This window comes from Falco punctatus, assembly GCF_963210335.1.
Source record: "Falco punctatus genome assembly, chromosome: 14".
Taxonomy (NCBI): Eukaryota; Metazoa; Chordata; class Aves; order Falconiformes; family Falconidae; genus Falco; species Falco punctatus.
The window spans coordinates 22346655-22370277 of NC_137594.1; the positions used below are offsets into that span (position 1 = coordinate 22346655).

Genomic DNA, 23623 nt, shown 5'->3' on the forward strand with positions numbered 1-23623 from the left:
CACCCATGAGCAACAGCAACCGCATGCCGATGGCAGCGTGCAACCTCTTGCGTCCAAGCAGCAGCGTGCAACACACTCGTGTGCCAGCGTGCTGGTGTGCACAGCCTGTACAAACACCCGTGCACGTCCGTGTGCAGGCATTGCTGCCCATGGACTCCTCGGTGCAGACACTTCAGTGCGACCCACCTACACGTACAAACGCCTGCAGAAACACTCGCGAGCGAGCTCCCTCGTGGGCGAACACCCACCTGCACACGTGTGCAAGCGCGCCAGCGTGCACCCACGCACGACATGTGCACGCATTGCCGTGCACGGCCCCCCAAGTGCAAGCAGCCGTGTAAAGACCCCACGAGCGTAACCGCGCGGAGACCCACGCGTGCAAGCACGCGCACACGAGCGACACCCCTCCCCCCCCGTGCCAAAAGCAGCGCGGCTGCCCACGCGGCGGCAGGACGCGCACCCGCGGGCACGGGCCGGGCTCCGGCGGCGGGACCGGCCCCCCGGGCGCGGGCGGGGGGCGGGAGCGGGGGGAAGGAGGAGGAGGAGGGGGAGGAGGAGGAGACTCGGCCGGCAGCGCCCCGGCCCGCGCTGGCTCCCGCACCGCAGCCGCGCCGACACGGGTGAGGGGCCGGGCCGGGCCGGGCAGGGCAGGGCCGGGCCGGGCCGGGCCGGGCGAGCGGGCGGGCCGCGGCACCGGCGCTGCCGCCGCGGCGGGAAACTTGCGGCAAACTTTGGGGTGGGGGGGTCCGCGCCGGGCCGGACCGGGCGGGGCCAGGCGGAGCCAAGCCGAGCCGGGCGGAGCCGAGCCGAGCCGGGCGATGCCAGGCCAAGCCGAACCGGGCCCAGCGGCGCCAGGCGGTACCGGCCGGGCCGGGCCGGGCGGGCCGGGCGCGGAGGAATGCGGCGGCTCCCGCGGGCCGGGCCGCGTCACCGCTGGCGGCGGAGTGGCGGCGTCCGCGGCCAATGGGGAGGCGCGGGGGGCGGGCGGTGCCGCCCCCGCCGGGAGGCCGGGACGGGCCGGGGCGCGCGCCGCGGGGTCCGTGGGCTGCCGCGAGCCACGCGCGCTCCCGCGGGCCGTGCGGGTGCCGGCGCCCCACGCGTGCTCCCGGCGGGCACCCCGGGGTGCCCCCGGCCCGTGCGTGCGCCCCGCGGGTGCCGCTCCGGTGCCAGCGCTGCGGCGGGCGCTGCGGGGCGGCGGGTGCTCCCGTGGGCATCGCACGGGCGCTGCGCTCCCGCGGGCGCTCCGCGGTGGACGCTGCCCAGCGGCCGGGGCTGATGCCGCCGCGCCCGGGGCTCCCCCCGCGGCAGCCGCCGCGCCGGCAGCAGGACGGCGCAGGCCGGGGCCGGCCTCGGCGGTGACCGATTCACCGTTTCCGCACGTACCGTCAGGGCGGCGGATTCCCCTCCCCGGGCCAAGCGCTCCGCCGCCAGCGGCTGCTGCTCCCGCCGCTCCCGCACCGGCCCTCCCGGCCCAGCCGGGCCTGGCGGCAGGTCAGGGCTGCGCCTGCGGGGGGGCTGTGGCGCGGCCCCTGCACTTATCCCATTAGGGCGCGCAGCAGCCGCCCATTACGGTTTCCCGGGGCGGTTTTTCCCTGGCCAAGCCGGGCCGTGAGGGCCGTGCCGGGACGTAGGCGGCCAGCACTGGCCCTTTGTTGTGGCATCACTGGAGAGTGCGGCCGGCTGCCCCGGCACTCATCCTGCCCCAGCACGCATCCCACCCCGACATGCATCCCACCCTGGCACCATCTGGCCCCAGCACGCATCCCGCCCTAACATGCATCCTGTCCCGGCACACATCCCCATCCCACCCCAACACGCATCCCACTCCAGCACGCATCCCCATCCTGGCATGCATCCCACCCTGGCACGCATCCTGCTGCCATGCATGCCCAGCAGCGCTGTAGCTGCTGCCGCCTTGCTGGTTCCCAGTCAGGGCCGTGACCCTCGCTAGAGCTGCTGGGGTGCAGCCGGGGTACCCCCCAACCCCACCGCAGCACCAGGAACACTCTTGGAGGCCCACAGGTGATGTCATCCAGATGACCTCGTGTGGGTAACATCACCCAGATGACGTTAAGACATGGCCTCCAGTGCGCTGGCTGAAGTGCCCCAGGTCAGGCAGGTGCCTGCTGCAGTGCCAGGCTGGGACAGGGTGCTGGTGGCCGGGCAGGAGGCCGTGGTCCTTGCTGGGGACCTCACCATGGCCTCTGCTGGTGACCCTGCTGGGGCCATCACCAGGGACCTCACAGGGATCCCCACTGGAAACCGCACCAGGGTCCTCGCTGGGGACGTGGTGGGAGCCATCACTCAGCTCCTTGCTTGGGCCATCACCAGGGTCCGTGCTGGGACCTCATCGCTCAGCGTGCTGCCCCCCGAAACCAGGGACTGTGCTCGCCTTCCCTCCCAGCCCCGCAGCCGCCTCCTGCAGCCCCCTGGGCTGCCCTGACCCCTTCTCTCTCCCACAGGTCCCCAGGTGGAGGTGCCACCCCAACAGTGCCAGCCATGCCCTAGGGGACACCCACCATGAGCCAGAGTGGGGCCTCGCGCCTGGCTGGCTCCCCGCCGCTGCCGGGGGGCTCGCTGCTGGCCCTGCTGGCCCCCGAGCCCTCCCCGTCCCCCCCCAGCGGGACGCCATCGCCCGGGCCCCCCCCGGCGTTGCTGGAAGGGGACTGGGAAGGGCGTGAGGAGCTGCGGCTGCGGGAGCTGGAGGAGGCGCGGGCGCGGGCGGCCCAGATGGAGAAGACGATGCGGTGGTGGTCGGACTGCACGGCCAACTGGCGGGAGAAGTGGAGCAAGGTGCGGGCTGAGCGCAACCGTGCCCGCGAGGAGGTGCGGCAGCTGCGGCATCGCCTGGAGGCCCTCACCAAGGAGCTGGCTGGCCTGCGCCGCGACCGTGACCGTGACCGGCCGGAGGAGCGCCCGCCACCAGCACGGCCACCGGCACGGCTCCACGGCCGGCACGGCACCTGCAGCCCACCTGCTGCCGACGGGGCAGAGGGAGAAGCTGACCCTGAGCATGAGCCTGTGCGGGATGTGGGGGCTGAGGCACCCCAAAAAGCCAAGGTGAGAGGGTGACTGGGTGCTGTGTGGGGGGTCTCCTGACCCCCAGCAGCTCCCCTCATGCACCCCCAAGCTCCCACTGCCTGCCATGCCCGTGGGGCCACTCCCTGCCCACAGAGGTGGGCAGCGTGCGGCAGATCCCTTGGAGCAGCGGAGGGGCTCAGACCCCTCTCAAGAGCAGTGTCATGGGGGGGGTCCAGGACACTCATAGCCCTGTGCAGCGACATCACCTTGGTGCTGGCTCTGGTCCCTTTCTCAGGGCTTTCCCTTTGGAGGCGTTAGGCAGAAGCCTGTGCCACTTTAGGGGACAGTGGCTTCAGCAGCACTGGTGGCCTCTTGCTAGCAACGACTCCGATGCCAGAGTGTCCATATGGGCTTCTGGCAGAGGTCTGTGCTGAAGGGAGGAGGAAGGAGGGGACACGAGAGACTCCCCAGAGCTGCTCCCAGCTGCTGTGCTCCCTTCTCTGCTGCTGTGGCTCTGTCACGACACAGATGTTGCTGCTCAGGGTGCCGCGCCGCGCTGGTTCAGTCCACCGATGGCAGAGCTGCTGAGTGGCAAATCTGAGACTAATCTGAGCATGCCCTGCGGGCTCCCTGATTGGTCCCTGGGGATGTCCTGTCCCCAGAAAACCCCTGCAGCTCATTTACCATGCGCTTGTGGAGCCTGGTAGAAGATCACCTGCATGGTGGTCGCAGCAAGGTCAGCGTAATAAATCGGTACTATCCATCCCAGATTTGCAGGGAGGCAGGGAGCCGGCAGCAGAGCGTGGTGGTGAATGGGAGCTCCCCTGGGAGGGTGGGTCCCTCTCTGTCAGCCTCAGGGGGTCCCTGGGGACCGGAGGGAGGGATGCTGCTAGGTCTGGCTTTGTTACAGGGTGAAGGTCGGGTGCTGTAGGGGGTGGGAAGCCTGGGCTGCCCCTTCACCCTCTCCCCTTTGCTGGGCCACCCACGGCGCCACAGGAGCAGGAGTTGATGGAAAACATCTTGACGAGCAAGCAGGACGAGAGCTGGGAGCAGCGGGGGCCCCGGGCCTCTTTCTCCCGCCAGGAACGCAGCCGCCTGCTCTGGGACGATGTCAGCGTCGTGGAGGAGGACGCCACCAAAGTCACTGCCCTGAAGCTGCGGCTGGATGAGTCCCAAAAAGTGCTGCTCAAGGAGCGGGAGTGAGTGCTTGGGGTATCATCCTCATGGGGCACCAGCCAAGGCCAGACTGGTCCCCACCAGGATGGGATGTCCCATGGGGTCCTGCCAGCTGTCACCAGCGTTGCCTCTCCCCAGGGATAAGCTGGCGCTCAGCAAGAGCATCGAGAAGCTGGAGGGTGAGCTCAGCCAGTGGAAGATCAAATACGAGGAGCTCAACAAGAACAAGCAGGAGGTGATGAAGCAGGTGAGTGAAGTGCCTGGGGAGCAGGGGTGCCCTGGTGGGTGGCCTGTCCCCCAGAAGGTGGCATGTCCCAGTGGTTGGACATGGTGATCCACAGCCACCTCCCCAACTCCGGGGTGTTCATTAAGGGTCTTAATTAACGCTCTTGAGCCAGTCAGTCCATCCACAGAGGATGGGTGGACGAGTGCAGGCAGGACTTGAGTGGCACAAGATGGGTGCTGTGTGTGTGTGTCCCCAGCTCAACATCCTGAAGGAGATCCACCAGGACGAGCTGGGGCGCATCTCCGAGGACCTGGAGGACGAGCTGGGCGCTCGCTCCAGCATGGACAAGAAGCTGGCCGAGCTGCGCGCGGAGGTGAGCTGAATCCCAGTGTAGGGGCTGAAGGGGACAGCGAGGGGAGTCCCTGCTGCCCCTGGCCATCCCGTGTCCCTGTCCCAGATGGAGCGGCTGCAGGCAGAGAACGCAGCCGAGTGGGGCCGGCGGGAGCGGCTGGAGACGGAGAAGCTCAACTTGGAACGGGAGAACAAGAAGCTGCGGGCACAGATTGAGGACCTGGAGGAGGTGCTGGCTCGCAAGCGGCGCCAGACGGCCAGCACCCTGGACACCGACCTCAAAACCATCCAGGCTGAGCTCTTCGAGAAGAACAAGGTGCCATGGAGGTGGTCCCGTGCCCTGCCACCCGCTCCCTGGGTGACCCTGCCATTTCCGTGGTGGCTTGGCATCCCCCAGGACCTCCTCAAGCCCTGACTCTGCCACCACCCTTTGTCTAAGGGGTGGTAGTGACCCCCATCCTTGCTCCATCAGCTCCTCTGTCGTGCGGTGGGGCACTGGGAGGGGTCCCTGGGGAGGGAGATGGGGGCACTCGCAGCATGGGATGGCTCTCAGCCCCTCTCAGCCCCCTACCCCGTGCCCACTGCAGGAGCTGGCTGACCTGAAGCACATCCATACCAAGCTGAAGAAGCAGTACCAGGAGAAGATGGCCGAGCTGGCTCATGCCAACCGTCGCGTGGAACAGCATGAGGGCGAGGTGAAGAAGCTGCGCCTGAGGGTGGAGGAGCTGAAGAAGGAGCTGGCCCAAGCGGAGGACGAGGTAGGGAAGCTTGTGCTGGTGCAGAGAGTTGGGGTGGGCAGCTCCATGCCCCCTGTGACTGCCAACAGGCTCGTCCCTTCCCATCCCACCTGCAGCTGGATGAAGCCCACAACCAGACGCGGAAGCTGCAGCGGTCGCTAGATGAGCAGACGGAGCAGAGTGAGAGCTTCCAGGTGCAGCTGGAGCATCTGCAGTCGCGGTGAGTGGGGGACCAGGGTGGGCCATAGTGGGGACCAGCAAGGACCCATGGGTGAGATGACGTTCTCCCTGCCACCATCCCTCAGCCAGCATTTGCCCGGTTGAACCCTGGGCTAAGCATGGCCAAAGTGCCTCAGACATCCTCGGCGGGCAGGGTGCAGCCACCCGTGGGGCAGCCTTCACCCCACTGCAGGCCGGATGGCATTCACCTCCCAGTTCAACCAGCCTGCAGACCAGTACAGCCCAGTTTCACCTGCCAGTAAACGGGGCCAGGGCAAGCTCTGAGGTTCCCATGCCAGTTTGGGGAGATGGGAGGGGGGTTTTATTGCCCTTAAAAACTTTCCCTAGCCTCACTTCATCTCTCGCAGTAAAGAGCTGAAGTGGCTGTGAGAGATCAATGCCACGTCTCCGGGAGGCGCTGGGAGGGTTGTGTTTATCATCTTTCTTTATTTTATTGGGACATCTTCATTAAATCATGGAGGAGTAATGGAGGCTTCTTCTTCACCCTCTCCAGCCTCCCCATGTGCACGTTCTTAAATAATTCATGCTTTCCAGTAAAATGCTGCAAACTGGTCGGATCTGACCAGGTCCTGGGCCTTTTGGTTTCATATTTGCTTCATAAATTTTCATTGAACTTTCATACAAGGGCGAGTGAGGAGCTAAAACCACCGCAGGCTCCCAGGAATGGGGACTCCTGTTTTATTTGCAGGGGGATCCCCATTTCAGGGGGACAACTTCTCCCTGCACTGCACTCTCGGCTGGGTCTGAGATGCTCGGCGTGGCGGTGTTCGGCCCTGGAGGGTTTAAGCTGATGCCCTCTTGTGCTGAGCATCATTTGGGGTCCCCAGCCCCACACCAGAGGGTTGGCCCCTGGCTGGGGGGGCTGGTCCTGCACCCAGAGCTTAGTGGGAGCTGCAGAAATGGGGCCCCACCAGGGTGCAGTCATGCTGTAGGGGTGCAGGGGGACAGGCTTGGCTTTGGCATCCCCCCAGGGCTGCGCCCCGCCGCCCCCCACCCTGGCAGCTCTCCCTTGGCAGGCTGCGGCGGCAGCAGAGCGCCCCGCTTTTCAGCAAGATGCGCAGTGCCCGCTTCAGCCCCGATGACGCCGGGGATGGCACCAGCGACCCTGACGAGGATGAGGACCTGCAGATCCAGGTGCCCTAGAGCCCAGGGCCAGGTGCCACCACCACGGCGACGTCCCACGGTGGTCCTCTGCCCACAAGTGCCTGTCACCGCGGGACCCGGCCACATGGTGACCCTCCTGTAGATGGGGAGCCTGGGGCACAGAGTGGTGGGGAGGACTTTGCCCAGGGATGCTCCAAGCCCGCTGCCTCTTGGACAGTATCCAGTACCCCTCGGCCACCAGCATCTCCTGGGACACAGATGTGGCCACGAAAGCTGGCATCATTGAGCAGCCCAGGAGGAGGAAGCGCAGGGCAGAGAGGGGCACCAGGCCCTGTAACCGGCCACACTCTCCTGCCCACTTTTTTTTATATATATATATTATATATATATGTATGTATTTGTATATGAATTTTTTTATTATAAATACAGAGCCCAGAGGGGCCCAGGCTCTGGCAGTGGCTTGAGATGCTGGTTTGTCTCCACGTGGGAGCAATGATGGAAGGGACAACATTGGGGAGAAACGGCATTTACTCTGCAAGCTGCACAGGGGGCTGGATGCGTGGCTGTGGTGTCACCCCGCTGCCATCGCTGCCCCCACGCTGGGGACGAGCCCAGCTCGGGTAAAACCTGTGACTCTGCCAGAGAAGCGGGGCTGGGGGGCGGCTGGTGACGCCGTGGCTGCAGAGGGGCCTGTTTCTGCAGGGCTGCAGCGGGCAGGCAGAGGTGCTGGCCCGTGGGTGCGGGGGTGCTCACCCCTGGGTGCTGACCATCCCAGCCCAAGCCCCTGCAGCCCATCCCCCACTGAGCAGGGCCTCACGGGGCTTTGGAGGAGCTCAGACACAACCTTATTAAAAATTGATATTTCAGTGAGCTAATCCCCTCGCTCTGCCTTTTAATTGATTGGCTAAAAGCATGGCTCTTTCGCTGCTCGTGTGTTGTTTTTTTTTCTTTTTAATGCCCTTTTATTTCCAGCGATTATTCATTTTTTTATGGCCCGACAAATGAGGCTGCAGGGGTGGAGGTGCCTGCAGGCAATTTCAGTGGGGGCCCTGAAAAGCAGAGTTTTGGGGAGCACAGAAGGGGGGGATGGGGACGAGGAGATGTCTGCCTGAGCCGAGGGGCAGCCCGGGACAGCGGCGCGGCAGGAGGCTGCCGCCGCCCGTCAGTCTCCACGGGGCGTTCACTCTGAAGCCTAATGATGTGCGGGCAGGAAACCTCCTTCCAGGGCGGCCGGGTGTGGCTCGGGCCGGGCGAGGCCGGGCCCGGAGGGACGGAGGAGGCAGCCCGGGGCGGGTGGGGGTGGGGGGAGGGGGCGGGGCACCGGGGGCGGGGCCTGGAGGGGCGGGGCCGGGGCGGGCGGGGCCGCGCAGCTCCAGGGCTCGCAGCGACGCGGAGCCGGACGCCGGGGCCGGCGGCTGCCGCGAGGAGGCGGGTGAGGCCGGGGCAGGGCGCGGCGGGGGAGCGGTTGCGGGGCTGGGGGGGACACACCGGACGGGGCTTGGCCGAGGTTCGGGGTGACAAGTGTCGGGGGTCCCGGCGGGGGGGGCAGCGCGGGGAGGGAGGATGCCGGTGGGAGCGGCGGAGACCTGGGGGTGATGGAGGTGCCGGGTTTGGGGGTGACCGAGGTGACAGATCGGGGAGGGGGGCAGGAGCTGCCCTCCAGCATCTCTGAATTCCCTTGGGGTGCTCATGTGCGTGGGATGGGGGATGGGCTGGGGGCCATGGAGGGGGGGGGGCATGGTGGGGGATATTCCCCTCAGAGGTGGGCGCTGGCCCCAGTCCCTCTCGGGACAGCAGAGGGTCCTCAGGGTGCGGCCCCCCCAGGTCCCCTCGCCCCCAGCCCTGGTCCCGGCGGGCCGCGAGCCACCCCAGAGCAGCCCCGGGGGTCCCAGGCCGCGGGGGGGGGACACGAGCCGTGCCGCTGGCACCCGGCCGGGCCGTGGCTGCGGTGCCTGGGGGGTGCCGGGGTGCAGCGGCTGCGGGGTGGCCCCTCCGGGCTGGCCCTGCTGAGCTGGATGGGGCTGGACCCCCCTCCCCCGCCCCGCGGTGCCGGGGCTTCGGGGACCAGGGCGTCACCGGCCCGGAGCAGGCTCCCGAGCATCCCTGGGGATGGCCCCATCCCGTTTCCAAGGTTACTGTCTTCTGGGGAAGGGGGGGTTCCGGCTGGGAAAGGAACCTGGTCCCCACCTTGTCCCACCGCCCTGGGGCTGATCACCCCCAGCCACGGAGTGGAGGGACCAGGTGGGGACCAGGCTGAGCGAGGCCGAGCTCCCGGTGGGGCCGGAGGGAGGCTGGGTCGTGCCGGGGGTGCGAGGTTGGGAGCCAGGGTGCCTTCGGCGCCTGGGGCTGAAACACCCCACAGCAGAGCCGGCCTGGCTGGGGCAGGAGGTCGTTAACACTGAACCCTACTGATGGCGAGCGACTGACCCGTGTTGGTGCCCAGGCGAGTGGTCCAGGGGGAAGGAGGGGCAGTGCCACAGGCAATGGAGACCTGTGGGCAAGGTCCAGTGTGGGTGTCCCTTGGGACACGCGCTGGGGCTGGTGGCAGGGCACCACTCGTGCATGCCCACCTGGCACAGCCGTGCTGGCAGGGGTTAACGCCGGACTGTTCCACTCAGATGGTTCAGGCAAAGAAGGGAGGAGGAAGAGGAGGAAGAGGAGGAGGAGGAAGATGTCACCCATCGATCTGTCATTTCTTTTTTCCAGCCAGGATGGGGGATGCCACTAACACCAAGCTGGGCCAGCAGTGAGGCAGGGGGGGTACGAGGGAAGAGGATGGAGGGGGGGGGGCGAATGTGAAGGCAGCCCCCCCCTCCCAAAATATTCCGCGCCCCATCAGGCCATCACCATGGCAACAAATTTTAACGACATCATCAAGCAAGGCTATGTGAGGATGAAGAGCAAGAAGCTGGGGGTGAGTGGGGGTCTCAAGGAATGGGGGGGTGGGGAGTGGCACCCGTGGATTTGGGGTGCCAGCTGCTGCGAGGGGTGACGTGGATGGGGGGCCCAGCCATGTCAGCTCTTGCGGCAGCCTGCGCCCCTGGTTTGGGGTTGAATAAGCATCATTTGGGGGCAGGGGTGGCAGCATGGGGGCAGGGGTGGGCCACTTGTTGGTACCCAAATCATCCGGCAGCCCCCGGGGCCTGATCCTGCGCTGACTGGCTCCTGAACCGGGTGGCATCCCCTCACCAGACACGGGTCACCATGGGGGTTTGGGGGCTGTCCCTGACCCCCCTCCCCCCATGCCTCAGTTTCCCTCCACACCCAGTTTTGGCACCGGGGATGTCCCATGCCAGTGGGGGGGCTGCCTATTAGAGGGATGCTGGAGTGCAGCACCCATAGGTGGAGGGTCAGGGGGTTTGGTCGCCCGCCTTCATCACTCAGAGCTGGCAGCAACAAGCATGCTGGGTAATTTCACGCTAATTAGGGAGAACAAAGAGGGAGCAGGCTTGAGGTGGGGGACATGCCTGGAGGCAATGGTTCCGCCAACTCTGGAGGCAGGGGCTGTGGGAAAGGGGATGAGGAGATGCCAGGATGGGGGGTCCCCTTGGGAGCCTTACCCATGCTCATTAATTAAGCTCTGTAATTAGTGTTGACAGGGTGGGGGTGGATGATGGAAGCCCTGGGATATCCCCACCATTCCCTCCTGCTCCCGGCCAGCAGAGTCGGCAGGACTGGGCAGGGCTCCTGGGGAAGGGGATGGAGTGGGGACAGGGACCCCCACCTGCACGGCAGCAGCCACCAGCGCTCTCTGTCCGGCAGATCTACCGGCGGTGCTGGCTGGTCTTCCGGAAATCCTCCAGCAAAGGGCCCCAGCGCCTGGAGAAGTATCCAGATGAGAAGTCGGCATGCCTGCGTGGGTGCCCCAAGGTGAGGGGGCGTGCTGGGGGGGTGCTGGGGCGCTGCACAGGGGCCACGGCGATTCCTTTCTTGCCTGAAATTGGTGGGCTGGAGCTGGGTGGCTGTTGCCCCCTGTGCTCTGGTGGGATGCGGCTGGGTCCGGGCGCAGCAGGGGCTGGGGTCTGGGTGCAGCAGTTGGGGTCCGGGTGCAGTGGGGTCTGGGGTCTGGGTGCAGCAGTTGGGGTCCGGGTGCAGTGGGGTCTGGGGTCTGGGTGCAGCAGTTGGGGTCTGGGTGCAGCAGTTGGGGTCTGGGTGCAGCGGGGGCCGGGGTCTGGGTGCAGCTTTCGGGGTCTGGGTGCAGCAGTTGGGGTCTGGGTGCAGCAGCCGGGGTCTGGGTGCAATGGGGGGCGGGGTCTGGGTGCAGCAGCCGGGGTCTGGGTGCAGCAGCCGGGGTCTGGGTGCAGCAGGGTCTAGGGGCTGGGTGCAGCAGCCGGGGTCTGGGTGCAGCTTTCGGGGTCTGGGTGCAGTGGGGGGCGGGGTCTGGGTGCAGCAGCCGGGGTCTGGGTGCAGCAGGGTCTGGGGGCTGGGTGCAGCAGGGTCTGGGGTCTGGGTGCAGTGGGGGCTGGGGTCTGGGTGCAGCAGGGGCCGGGGTCTGGGTGCAGCAGTTGGGGTCTAGGTGCAGCTTTCGGGGTCTGGGTGCAGCAGGGGCCGGGGTCTGGGTGCAGCGGGGGCCGGGGTCTGGGTGCAGCTTTCGGGGTCTGAGTGCAATGGGGGGCGGGGTCTGGGTGCAGCAGCCGGGGTCTGGGTGCAGCAGGGTCTGGGGGCTGGGTGCAGCAGCCGGGGTCTGGGTGCAGTCCTCGGTGACATCCTCCGCAGGTGACCGAGATCAGCAATGTCAAATGCATCACGCGGCTGCCCAAGGAGACCAAGAGGCAGGCTGTGGCCATCGTCTTCACCGATGACTCGGCCCGGACCTTCACCTGCGATTCGGGTATGGGGCAGAGCCCAGGGCAGCGGGGCGGGGGGTGCCGGGTGGGACACCCCGGTGTGGCCAGGGTTGCCCAGGGGCTGCCGTGGTGCCTTGCAGAGCTGGAGGCGGAGGAGTGGTACAAGACGCTGTCGGTGGAGTGCCTGGGGGCCCGCCTGAACGACATCAGCCTGGGGGAGCCCGACCTGCTGGCGCCCGGCGTGCAGTGCGAGCAGACGGGTGAGCACGTGGCGGCGGGCACTTCCCCGGGGCTTGGCCTTGCTATGCCCCCCCCCGCCCCCGATTATTATCATTTTTTTTAAATTTTCTTTTTCCTCCCCCTTCTCCAGACCGGTTCAACGTGTTCCTCCTCCCCTGCCCCAACCTGGACGTTTACGGCGAGTGCAAGCTGCAGATCACCCACGAAAACATCTACCTCTGGGACACGCACAACCCCCGGGTGAAGCTGGTCTCCTGGCCCCTTTGCTCCCTGCGTCGCTACGGGCGCGATGCCACCCGCTTCACCTTTGAGGCCGGACGGTGAGATGTCACCCTTGCTGGGACTGGGGACCACCACCGCTGGGGGCCTCCACCCTGCTGGGTGCACCAGGAGGTGGCACTGCTGCCGTCACCCCAGGGCAGGTCTGACGCCGGGGTGATGGCCATGGCCACATAGGCTGCCCTGTGGCTGGGGAGGTTTGGAGCTGGTTCTGGTCCCAGCTCAGCACCGTGGAGGGGCCGTAGGGACAGCAATAAAAGCGTGGGAAGCTGGGCCAGCTGCCACCTGGGGGGTGTATTTTTTATTATCCCTTGGCTTGGGGACCCCAGTGATGCCCCATGCCCTGTCCCCTCAGGATGTGTGATGCAGGGGAAGGTCTCTACACCTTCCAGACGCAGGAGGGTGAGCAGATCTACCAGCGCGTGCACAATGCCACGTTGGCCATTGCCGAGCAGCACAAGAGGGTCCTGCTGGAAATGGAGAAGAATGTCAGGGTGAGCTCCAGCCCACCCTGGGGACACAGCTCGGGGGGGAGCTGGGGGCACCCCGTGTCACCCTCACCCCTCTCTCATCCACTGCAGCTGCTGAACAAGGGCACCGAGCACTTCTCCTACCCCTGCACCCCCACCACCATGCTGCCCCGCAGCGCCTACTGGCACCACATCACCGGCTCCCAGAACATGGCTGAGTCGTCCAGTTACGCTGGTGAGTGTCCCTGGCCCCCACCGAGGAGCTGCTGCTCCTCCAGCCCATCGCCCCCAGGTGAGCCCACCCTCCGCTTCATCCCCAGGGGAGGCATACGCGGGCGCCCAGGCTGGCTCGGACACCGACCTCCTCAACAGGTTCATCTTGCTGAAGCCAAAGTCCTCCAAATGCGACAAGCCTGAGAGCAGGGAGCCCACATCATCCCCGTGAGCTGGCAATGGGGGACACCGCGGTGGGGGTCCCCTTTTTCTTCCCCAAGGGGTGGTAAGGATGCAGGCAGCCACCCCTCCAAGTCCACAGGGTGACCAAGCTGGGGCACCCGCTGTGCCAGGACCTTGGAGGAGCAGGCGCTGGCTCGTGCCCTGGCCTGGCGCTAGTGGAGGTGACGACTGGCTCAGCCTCGACTGACTTGAAATATGTATTGAATAGCTGTATTGTAAGAGATTTTTTCTTCTCACATGAATGCAAACTTCACGGCTGCTGAAGAGCCCTCAGGCAGAGATGCTCAGAGGTTTTTGACTCTTTGGGAGCCAGCTGGGAGTTGAAGGGGGTGGGGGGCAAGAAAGTCAGTGTGTTTTCTGCAAGGTGGGAAGGCTGGAGCACCACCCAGCCGCAGGGATGGAGCAGCGCTGGGGGATGTGACCATGCCAGGCTGATGGTGCAGGGTCCCAGCATCCTCCCCTGCCCCGTGAAGAGTGGGGACGCCCTGCCACCCCTGAGCTGATTTTTGCACTTCTCAAAGCTATTTAAACACTCGCTGTAGAATTGAGATGTCTCAGGAGAAACTGGTTTTCCTTCCAGGGGGGTCAGCTGGGGTGAGCAGCTGGGCAGAGCCGAGCTCCCCAGCTTTTTGGGGCTGCCCCTACCCCAGCACCCCTCACTCCTCTACCCACAGCTGCTCCCCCCGGCCACACCCCTGGTTTATCTGCTGATGGGCAACCTAGGGACCAGTTTTGGCCAGTAGCATCTGTCCCTGGAGGGACAGCTTTGTGGATATAAGAAGTCCCTGGGCAGAGCAGCCCACGCTGCTGGGGGAAGAGCCGCGTTTCTCTGCATTCCCATTGTCCTTGCTCCCTCCTCACCTGCCGGTGCAGCCGGTTGAAAGCCCTCACCCAGGGAGGAGCTGGGCTTCATGTGCTGAACTCAAAAGCAATTGATTTTTTTCTAGTTCTCCTATTCATTGACCTCCTTTAGAAGGGCTATCTTTTTATTGCTGTGCAAACATTGGTGTTTCTTTGGAGTCTTCTTTCGGTCTGGGTTGGGTGGTCAGTGGGGTTTTTTTCTGCCCTTAGAGCTCCAGGTCCGTGCTTTGGGGACAGGGAGTGTTGTGATGTGGGAACCTGTGTTCTGTAAATACTGTGTCTTGGGTTGGTGTAGCTTGTGGCTGAGGGGACGAGGGGACAGCATGCTGCTCCCTGCAGCACAGCAGGGCATGGAGGGGCTCATCAGCACCCCAGCACTGCCCAGTAGCATGTCCTCCCCTGGGCGAGAGGTGTAATTCGCTCTCTTTTCCTGACTACACAACTCATCTGGAAAAGATTTAACATTTATTACCAAAAATGTTTGGGTTTTCTTTTTTTTAAGGAGTTGCTCAATGAATAAACAACCTTATCCACCCTTCCTGTTTGTCTGTTCCATCCAAATGCGCTTGGGAAGTGCAAGAGGGAGTAGTGCCTGCCAGAGAGAAAAATGCTGATGGGGGAAAGATTTCCTGATGCTCCTGGCAGGGTGCTTGGCTCAAAGCTTTGTTTTGCCTCCAGCCGTGGCCAGGACATTGTTAAGTAAAGCCCTGACACCACTCAGGAGGGGAGAAGGGTAAAGCAAGTTGCCACCCTCCATCAAACAACCCTGAGCGAAACAGGATGCCAGCACCCTGCTGTCACCCCTAGCCTCCAGCCGCCTGCGGCTTCAGGGATGGGCCAGGGCACTGGTGGCTCCAAGTCCTCAGGCAAAGGACTTTCAAGCCACTCCATCTCCCAGCTCTCCCAGAACTGTGCCAGTTCAGTTACTCACGCCATGACTGCCTGGCAGAGCACTGGCCTCAAGGTAAGACAGCCATGCCAGTTGGGGTGGCGCTCCCTCTGGGGACAGGGAAGGCCCGGGGAGTCATGGCACAGCCGGCTGTGCCGCAGCAAGGACACCAAAGCAGCAGCTCTTCCCTGGAGGAGAAGGCAGCACTCTCAGGCTGCTCCCTCCAGCTCAGCGTGAGCACCCATCCCCACTCATTGAGCCATCCCTGTGCCCCACACCCACCCTGGGACGAGCACAGCGGCACACACAGCTGCTCCCTCCCGGCCACCACGGTAAGGAAGAGGCAGGTCTCTGCAGGGAAGTGTCATAGAGGAACTGGTCCCAAGTCCTGCTGGGCACCGACAGAGGGGAGGGGAAGGGCTGAGCTAGGCAACTGCTGGAAGCCTTCAGCCACTGCCACGATGGTCACTCTTCAGGACCTGTACCAAGCTCCAGCACACGACCCACCTTGGGGCTGTGGGCACACTGGAAGCTATCAGCCAGGTGTTCCTCATGACAAACTCCCAGCCATACCATTCCAGCACCTAACATAAATATTGTATAGCACACAGGCAGAGTCTGCTCCAAAGGAGTTTTTAAATACAGCTAAGCCTGCCTGGCCCACCTGGGCTCCCCTGCAGCACTGCCTTCTGCAGCATCTCGCTTACCAGCCTGGCCTCAAACATCTGCGTTAAACATAGCACTGGATCAGTAAATGATGGGCTACCAGCTGGAGGGGGTTCTGGTCTCCTTAGGAGATAATGTCAAGAGCAGCAATCAGCAGCAGAGAGCAATGCCCCCTTCAAAGCAGATCTCATTAACTTAATGTCTATTGGAGAGAAGTAAATGATGTGACGCCTCCTCCTGCAGTCCTGGACAAGCTTGCAGGGATGACAGAACACAGGGGTGTGTGTGTAAGGCTTTATTCAGCACAGTAAGGAACAGACATGCAAATAAAGTAGGGTTGTGTAACGGAGGCGCACACTTCCCAATCCCAGACACCACGTGGCCATAATCCAAAACTCTGGCCTAAACCCTGGGACCACTTGGAGACAAAGCCTGTCCTAGCAAAGACAACCACCGATTCCCTTCCTGCTACACCCCACACATCACAATGGCTTGCCCTGGGAAGGAGGGCCAGGGATGAAGGCAGAGGGAGATGGGGAGATAAGAGCCTCAGCTCAAAGAACTGCCGGGCAGAGGCAAGGACCTTCCGCATCACTCACAGCTGAGCACTCTCTTGCAAGAGGCCACCTCAGTTTATAGTGAGGACATCACTCTGAATTTCATGGCTCAGCTGGGTCTGCAGGTCGCTCAGTTTCTTCTTCAGGCCAGACAGTGCAGAGAGAACGATGGTCTCTGGGCGCAGAGAACCGCAGGACTCCACATTGTAATAAAACCTGAGGTTACAAGTCAAGGGATTAAGTCACCAACTGCTCAGCAAGGAGGTGCAAAACCAGAGAGCACTTGCAGAGCAGTTCCAGCCTGTTGTGACCCACCACAGGGGGATCTGCTGGGAATCCCAACCATCAGCATCATTTACCTCCCCAACCACGCAACAGCCAGTGCTGCCCCTCTATAACTGTCACACCAACACTTGTGAAATCACAGGCTGCAAGAGCACTTCTGAGATTTTTTCCTGTTCAGCACCATGACCTGCAAGTCGCCACAGAATCTCTCACCAGGGACTAAGGCTGGCTTCAGGCACTTCTGCAGCACAAAGAACCCAGGAGAGAGGGGGTACCACCAGCAACCAGAGCGTGAGCCACCCACATGGGTGAATAGATATCCTAAGCCACTCTACCCCGCAGGCCTCACACTTCACCGAGTCCTGCACTGCTCTACTTGACAACATGAACTCAGGATATCTCCCAGAGGGGAAAACCTGCCAGGCCTGGGCATATCACCAGTTAACTCCAACTTGTGTGCTGCTTTTCAGGGAACACCAGCTCCCTGGGCTGGCAAACTTCAGCAGATAGTAGATACTCGCGTATTCACGAAAGTTGATGAGATGCACCCAGCTGGTTCTCTCATTTTCTAGCTGCAGCAGCACATTCAGCTTCCTACCTCTCTGGCTTCCCGTTGGGGTCATAGGGAGCCTGAGCATCCTCCTCATCAATCTCAGAGTACTCGCTCTTGGGCCTGGAATGAAAGAGCAGGAGCGGTTAGCACACAGCCCACACTCTAGCCTGGTCCCATGGAGCCCAGGTGCTGAGCAGCACTGTTTGGCCCCACAGAGTGAGCACTGGGGCTCACATCCAGCAGCAAAGGAGCAGTCATCAAACATCAAGTCACAAAAAAAGCTCAGTCCTACACTAACCTTTCTAGCTCCTCCTTAATGCCACACAGCACCCCGCAGGGCTGGAGGAAGAGGATCAGCCCTGCTCTGACCAAATTCAGCAAGCCCTGTGCAGGGTACCGTGGCCCTGTCCACCTACACTGCCACAATCAGCAGGTGGTCACAGCAAAGGGATGCTGATGCCTGAAGGGACTGTGTTTATGGAGTCTGGATGCTGTTTATGGAGTAACGGACCTTGTGTTATCTCTTCTTTCTACTCTTCACTGGGCCAGGAAAACATCGGAGCACTCCAGCACTCAGTCTGTGCAGTACAGCTGAGATAGGAAGGCCCAATCATCTTGTGCCCAGCAGGAAAAAAAATCTCCTGTACTTCAGACACCAGCTGCATCAGTGAGGCCCACCTTCATGTCCTGCATCTCCACTCCTCTACACACATTGCTACCAAAATGACTGCAATACCTGTGCATCTGCTAGGCCAACACATCTTTCTACCCGCTGCATCCCTTGGCTTATAGGGCATCCCATCAGAGAGACTGTTTGGAAGCACTTAATCCATATAAGAAAACCCAAAGTCCTGAGCTGTCTGAGAAGCCAGCACTGAAAACCCTGTGCCCACCAAGGTCTCCTGCTGGCCTTCCTCTGCCCCAGAGACGTCAAGAAATGCTGATCCTAGCACCCTGTCATCAGTTGCCTTAAACAAAACTGCACTTCTCAAACAAATCCTCTGTCTGTAACAATCCACCAAGAGAGATAAACTGTTAATGGAGTTGTGTCTTCATGTGACTTGCAGAACCACCCATGACTAAAAACAGGGCAGAGGTTTCCACCACCATGACAGCTGTTTTGAGAGTCCAGCTGCGTGCCAGTGCTCTGCAACAGCCTCAAAAAGCAACTAGCATGAAAAACCAAACCAAAAATTATAGCTAGCCTTGGATAGCAGAGGACTTTGTCCTTGTATTGTCTTCATGGGGAAATCAGATGAACTTGGAAAGACAGACTTATCATCAGGGAACAGGCAGCTCCGACGTCAATCTTCCTTTGGGATTTTTCCAACTTTCACATATATTATGCCAAGAACTTCTCAAAAACTGTTTCCAGGTACCCAGCCTGTTGTGTAACACACCAAGTTCCTGAAAACGCAGCTGACTGCCACCAAACAAAAGATTCCCCATTAGCAGCTGCCTTGGGCCACCCAGCCAGGGAAGCACCTCATTGCAGAGGTACACGTGCTCAGCCATGCAGCTGGGGCTGTCTTCCGTGACACCACCATCTCCTAAAGCGCACACTCTCCAGCAGTCACACTGTGACATTCTCTGTCCAAAAAGGCAGCAAGCCCAATGATACCTTGGCCAGCCTGGCACCTGCCTGTCCAACTTGAAGCAGTATGCCAAGTCTGTCACTTCATCAGTGTCAAAGACTTACTAGCCAGCGTTACAGAAATTAAACCAGAGAATTTTTACAACACCAAATTGAAGCCTAAAATGATTTCAAATCCCAGTTTGAAATTTCACATCACAGAGATATTCCTGCTTCTCAAGCATCCAATCTATCACTCAGACAATCAACTAAACTTTGGGGCAATTTATCTGCCACAAATAATTTGGAAACTTCAAAACTATCCAGTTCCACCCCCAAAACCGCTGGTGACAAGGGACAGGCCGGCACATCAACTCTTGTGATGTGCTCCTGACCACAAAACTGCTGAGCAGCACCCTCCTTGGCTCTGCACCACCTCACCGCAACCAGGCTCTCATGGACCTTCCCCCTGACAGCCCGGTCTGTAGCTGGCCATTCCCGAAGTCCAGCTTCAGTCCACACATACAGATCAGCAACACTAAGGAAAATGCCCATTTCCAGATTTCTGGCACTACCAGCCAGCCTGGTTCCTACTGCAGATCCCAGAGCACCGCCCTGACAAAGTGCTGAAGGAGCTGAACGCCTGGCACGTCCCGTTCTCACCCAGACTGACTGAACCGGACCTACAAACGCACCCTACAGAGCCCATCAAAGCCAAGCAGGGTACACTCCTTCCATCCATAAAATAGGGCTGGGATGGCTGCAGGCAGATCCCAGCCCATTTCACGCATGTTACGGATTCACTTGCAACTCCACACTCAGTGACAAAAGGCTTCTCAAGTCTCCTAGTGTGAATCCAGCCACACAGGATCTCTGTGACAGCTCCTGAGCAGAGAGCCCCTGGCAGTCCAGCTGAGGTGTGAAATCTAGGCTACCTGCACCTCCACCAAGCTCACTTGGCGAGGGACAGCGTAAGGCCATGCTCTGCGACAGGCCGAGTGCCCAAGCTTGAAGCGGACAGTGTGGAGGTATGACAGCCCACCACTTGCCTGCTACTGCTGGCAGCCATTGCAGAGTCAAATTCAGCAGCGCAGGGCCTGGCAGCAACAGGAGGAAAACCCACTGAGCCCCTTCTGCCGCTCAGCTGCCTCTCCAGCTGCAGCTCTCCTCAGGTCTTTGCTCCCGCTTGCTCAGCCCTGGCTTCCTGCGGTCCCTGCACCAAATCCTGCTCCTGTACTGAGGTCTTTCCAACCTTGAGCACAGCTCTGGCTGCTGCCCCGCTGTTACAGCAGCATATCCCTTGCCCCCTCTAGTCCCTGCTCTCATCCTGCCTTGGCTAAAGTACCGGGTTTTTCACTCTGCTGCTGGCTCCAGCATGCTTGATGGGATGTCTACTAGGTGGTCACTGGTATGCTGAGCCAGAAGCAGCTCAGGTATCCACTTGTGGAAAAGTGCTGCTAGATGAAGTCCTCACCCTGGCCAAAGCAGGGCAACAGCCTTCCAAAAGCAAAATCATGTCACTTCCAGCTCAGATGCAGCGTGCTACCAGTGCAAAATGGTGCATCAGCGCAGACGAAAGGGCCAGAGAGGAAAACCCTGTTGCCAGAGCTCATGCTCCAGGAGCAAGATGTACAGGGGAAATCGGAGCCACACACCAGGCTTCCCCAAACAGGGCTGCAAAATCAGTTTTGCAACCTAACTTTCCGCTCTTTGCTCTTGTAGCAACATCTTCCACTTCACATGGATCTATCCCTTCCTCAGACTTCATCCTGACCTACATACCATTTGTTCCTGTTTTTTCTTCCTTGCACAAGTAGTGGGAAAGAACATAAAAGTGAGGTGAAACAGCAGTGACACTACGTGAGGGGCAGACAAGAGGTGGCCACAAACCAGGCCACCCTGTATGTAGCTGCAACCAAGTGACTGGCCTTGGCACCCTAACACAGGAGCGGAGTCTGTACGGGGAAGCAACAGGCACGCTCAGGATCACTTACTGACCCAAATTATTCCCAGGGCTGAGCGCCTGCTGGAAAATCTTTTCCATCTCTCCAAATACTAGAACATACCACTCCTCTGGTTTGGGGTACACTGTGTGCCTCAGCGCGTTGTCTGGGTCATACTCGAAGGCTACACCTGCTGTGGGGTTCCACTTGGCGTGCTCCTTGCCAAAGCCCTTCTTGGCATAGGCTCGCAGTCTCAGCTCCTGGCCCTTCCGCAGCTTCACAATGAGGATGTCTGCAGAAAAGCACACACCCATTTGCAGAGGAGAAATTAGTGTGCAGGATCACACCAGGGCAAAGGCAGGAATTTTCAGTGCCCAGGAAGATGTCACCAGAAGCCAGGGCTCACTTGGCTTCTCAGAAGGACTCATCTGTGTCCTCAGAGTAGCTAGGAGACATTCTGCCAGGTAAAAAGGAGTCGTGCAGCGTCCCAAGCAACAGCAGATATCACAGTGTTTTGCATCTTTGCTGTCTCTAAGCTCTCACAAGGAGGGACAGAAGCACCCTCTGATCCAGGGTTGAGTTCTGGGGATGATCTTTTAAGTGATATCAAGGCAAAATGCTAACCCTGCTGATGCAACGACACTGGTGTCTCTCAATTGCCAGTTTTACAGCTGCCTGTGTAACTACAATTACATACCTAGTAAAGGAAAAATGAGTTCAAAGAACCTGAAAGACAAATTAATTTCCTTCTCCAGCTCTTATTCCCAGTGAAATGCTGCTTACCGTCCTGCTCCACATAGTCATTGGGGTCATTGTCTCTGCTCCGAGACGTTACCTGCAGAAGAACAAAAGCAAGCAAATTAATGCAAAATCAGCTTTTCTCCCCACGTGGAACAGCAGCTGCCCACAAAAGTTAAGAGACTGAAGAGGGCCAACTTGAGCAACTTACAGCAACAAATCCAGCCCTACTTAATGGAAGTAAAGCACAATTCAGGCAGCTGCAGGCAGGTATGCAATAACCCACTGCATCAGCCGGCTCACCTCCCGAGCTGCTCTCCCCCACAGGCTGGTGGGGAGTGCTGCAGCCCAGCCCAGCATAGCTGCTTGGTTCTGCAACGCAGCCCAAAGTCACTCCCACAGCTGCTGGCAGGTGACACACTGCACTCACAGCACCTCAGCTGGAGCAAGCAAGAGACAGCAGGCTACAGCTAGGCTTTAGCCAGGCAGAAACTGCCACTGGACATCAGAAGCAGCCCTCAGGTTGTGGTGACATCTGGATGCAGTAATAGTGTTTTAAAACATTCTCTGTTAAGTCTCTTTGCATCTGTTCTGCCTTGGCTCCACCAACCCTCCTCAAGGCGACTGAGCAAGAGCTGTTTGGCAGCCCTGGCCCGGCCTGGGGTCCTCACAGCTGCTGCACTGAGGGCCAAGAACCAGAAAACCAGAGGCCTTGGGGCTGTTGCCAAACCTTCAAAGAGGTTGACCATGCCAGAGCCCTGGCAGCAAGCAGGCAGGAGAACACAGCGACATGGCAGCAGCACACAAGTGCACAGGCTCCGAGTGTTTGAGGCGAGGTGGAGGGGCAACACTAAAGCCTCCCAAAAATTTGAAATGAAGGGTGCAGGATGAGGCTTTAAAAAGGCCATACAGCTTTGACACACCATCAGACAGCAAGTGAAGGATGACAACGCGAAGAGGAGGACACTGGCACACACAACTGTTTCTGCAAACATTCCTGCTTTGCTCTCCCGCTACGGTTTAAGTGGGGCTTTAGGCAATGTGAAACATGCTCAGAGGCCTTATTTTGTCCCAGTCCCACGTGTTTGCTACCCTGGCCTCAATGGGAATGTAGAGAGGGCTCATTGACAAGCAGAGGGATTGCACTGACCGGTATGACCCGGGGGTTATTGGAGATCAGATCGCGGGATGTGACGTGACGAGTCTGGTCTTCGTTGCACCGGACATCAAGGGTGAATTCCACAGAGCACTCTGGACAGAACTCATCACATGTGCAGTCCTGGCACAGATACAGGTCGAGACCTTTACATCAAACCTCTCCCAGCAAGAAATTAGTAGTGCTTCCCACCAGATCAGATACCCACCACCACCAAAACAAGCACCCACATTTTTCTTTACTCACTCTGGAATATTGCATTTTATCCACAATGTCATCGCTGGTGAGTGGGATGAGACCTGTGGGAAGAAGGAAGTCAAGACAATGTCTGAGTGAGACCACAGGAGCACCGATCCTCCTGCCAAGGTGGGTACAGGAACAGCAGCCTCCTGACAAAGGTGCATTAGCATCTCTGGACTGATTTTGCCCATGACCTCTGCCTTGCTGCATATCTTTGTCCTCCACACACACGGCACTCACCCAGCCTGTGTGCAATGAATTCATCATGGAGCACAGAGGAGTTGGCGTCTATCTGGACCCAGTCAATGGCTGCAGAGAGGAAAAAGCCACAAGCTGAGAAGTATTTCAGAGGAGAAAAGCTGAGCAGTTTGCAAGAGCACAGAAAACATCACAGAGACTGCAGTGAAGCTGAGCCAACAGCCGGTAAGACAGAGTACTGGCTAAACGTGGGTAAGGGGAGCGGACAGCCGCCTGAGGGTGCGGGAGGAAATGGAGGGGAAGCGGTGAGAGCAACGGGGCCAGCAACCCAGGGGACCGTGCAGTACCTATGATGGGGACCTCCGCGATGAACACTCTTCGAATGGAGTTTGCCACCCTGAGGGAGAGAGACACCTGTGCCCAGGCCCGCGGCGCCCCATGGCCTGGGCTGCCCCTCGGGGGCCCGGCCGGGCCGCACCGGCGGCACCCCGCGGCCCAACAGGGCTGGCTGCAGGCCCCACCCGAGACGGGGCGGTCCCCGTGGGGCAGGCAAGGCCTCCGCGGTAAGGCAGAGCCCCCGTGGGGAGACAGGGCCCCCGTGGGGCACGCAGGACCCCCGCGGGAAGGCAGAGCCCCCGGGGACCGGCCCCGGGGCCTACCGCGGCCTGGCCTGCTCTGCCCCCCGCCCCGCCCCGGCCCGCGGCGGTGCTCACGCCAGGTCCGTGTTCTCGATGATGAACTTGACGTTCTCGTCCGTCAGCTCGGTGATGCGCACCGTGGGCTGGTTGGCGTACGGCATGGCCGCCCCGCTGCCCGCGCCACCGCCCGCGCCCCGGCGGCCCCGCCCCCCGGTCCGGCCCCCCGCCCCGCCGGTCCG

At 61.0% G+C, this 23623-nt stretch overlaps 3 protein-coding genes across 7 annotated transcripts; 2 read left to right on the plus strand and 1 right to left on the minus strand.

Moving 5' to 3' along the window:
• Nucleotides 1-536: 536 nt before the first annotated feature.
• On the plus strand, nt 537-7308 carry CCDC102A (coiled-coil domain containing 102A). 2 transcript variants are annotated; one of them, XM_080411000.1, is made up of 9 exons: nt 537-620; nt 2463-3060; nt 4018-4220; nt 4336-4444; nt 4680-4796; nt 4881-5090; nt 5362-5532; nt 5628-5731; nt 6723-7308. In XM_080411000.1, the coding sequence occupies exons 2-9, from the start codon at nt 2521-2523 to the stop codon at nt 6892-6894; spliced, it is 1626 nt and encodes a 541-aa protein (XP_080267126.1). In that variant the 5' UTR covers nt 537-620; nt 2463-2520; the 3' UTR covers nt 6895-7308. The 2 variants fall into 2 exon arrangements, with proteins under 2 accessions (XP_080267126.1, XP_080267127.1); XM_080411001.1 differs by having other exon boundaries at nt 539-620; nt 6768-7308.
• An 852-nt stretch (nt 7309-8160) lies between these two features.
• On the plus strand, nt 8161-14486 carry DOK4 (docking protein 4). 2 transcript variants are annotated; one of them, XM_080411065.1, is made up of 9 exons: nt 8161-8287; nt 9562-9769; nt 10618-10725; nt 11572-11686; nt 11783-11902; nt 12013-12202; nt 12517-12655; nt 12743-12866; nt 12952-14486. In XM_080411065.1, the coding sequence occupies exons 2-9, from the start codon at nt 9704-9706 to the stop codon at nt 13074-13076; spliced, it is 987 nt and encodes a 328-aa protein (XP_080267191.1). In that variant the 5' UTR covers nt 8161-8287; nt 9562-9703; the 3' UTR covers nt 13077-14486. The 2 variants fall into 2 exon arrangements, with proteins under 2 accessions (XP_080267191.1, XP_080267192.1); XM_080411066.1 differs by having other exon boundaries at nt 13004-14486.
• A 1297-nt stretch (nt 14487-15783) lies between these two features.
• POLR2C (RNA polymerase II subunit C) lies at nt 15784-23617 on the minus strand. Of its 3 annotated transcripts, none has more exons than XM_080411075.1 (9): nt 23460-23617; nt 23094-23143; nt 22789-22857; nt 22555-22607; nt 22303-22431; nt 21198-21249; nt 20538-20706; nt 16944-17018; nt 15784-16276 (listed from the first exon to the last, which is right to left on the minus strand). In XM_080411075.1, the coding sequence occupies exons 1-9, from the start codon at nt 23543-23545 to the stop codon at nt 16132-16134; spliced, it is 828 nt and encodes a 275-aa protein (XP_080267201.1). In that variant the 5' UTR covers nt 23546-23617; the 3' UTR covers nt 15784-16131. The 3 variants fall into 3 exon arrangements, with proteins under 3 accessions (XP_080267201.1, XP_080267200.1, XP_080267202.1); XM_080411074.1 differs by having other exon boundaries at nt 21141-21249; XM_080411076.1 differs by lacking the exon at nt 22789-22857 and having other exon boundaries at nt 21141-21249.
• Between the last annotated feature and the right edge of the window lie 6 nt (nt 23618-23623).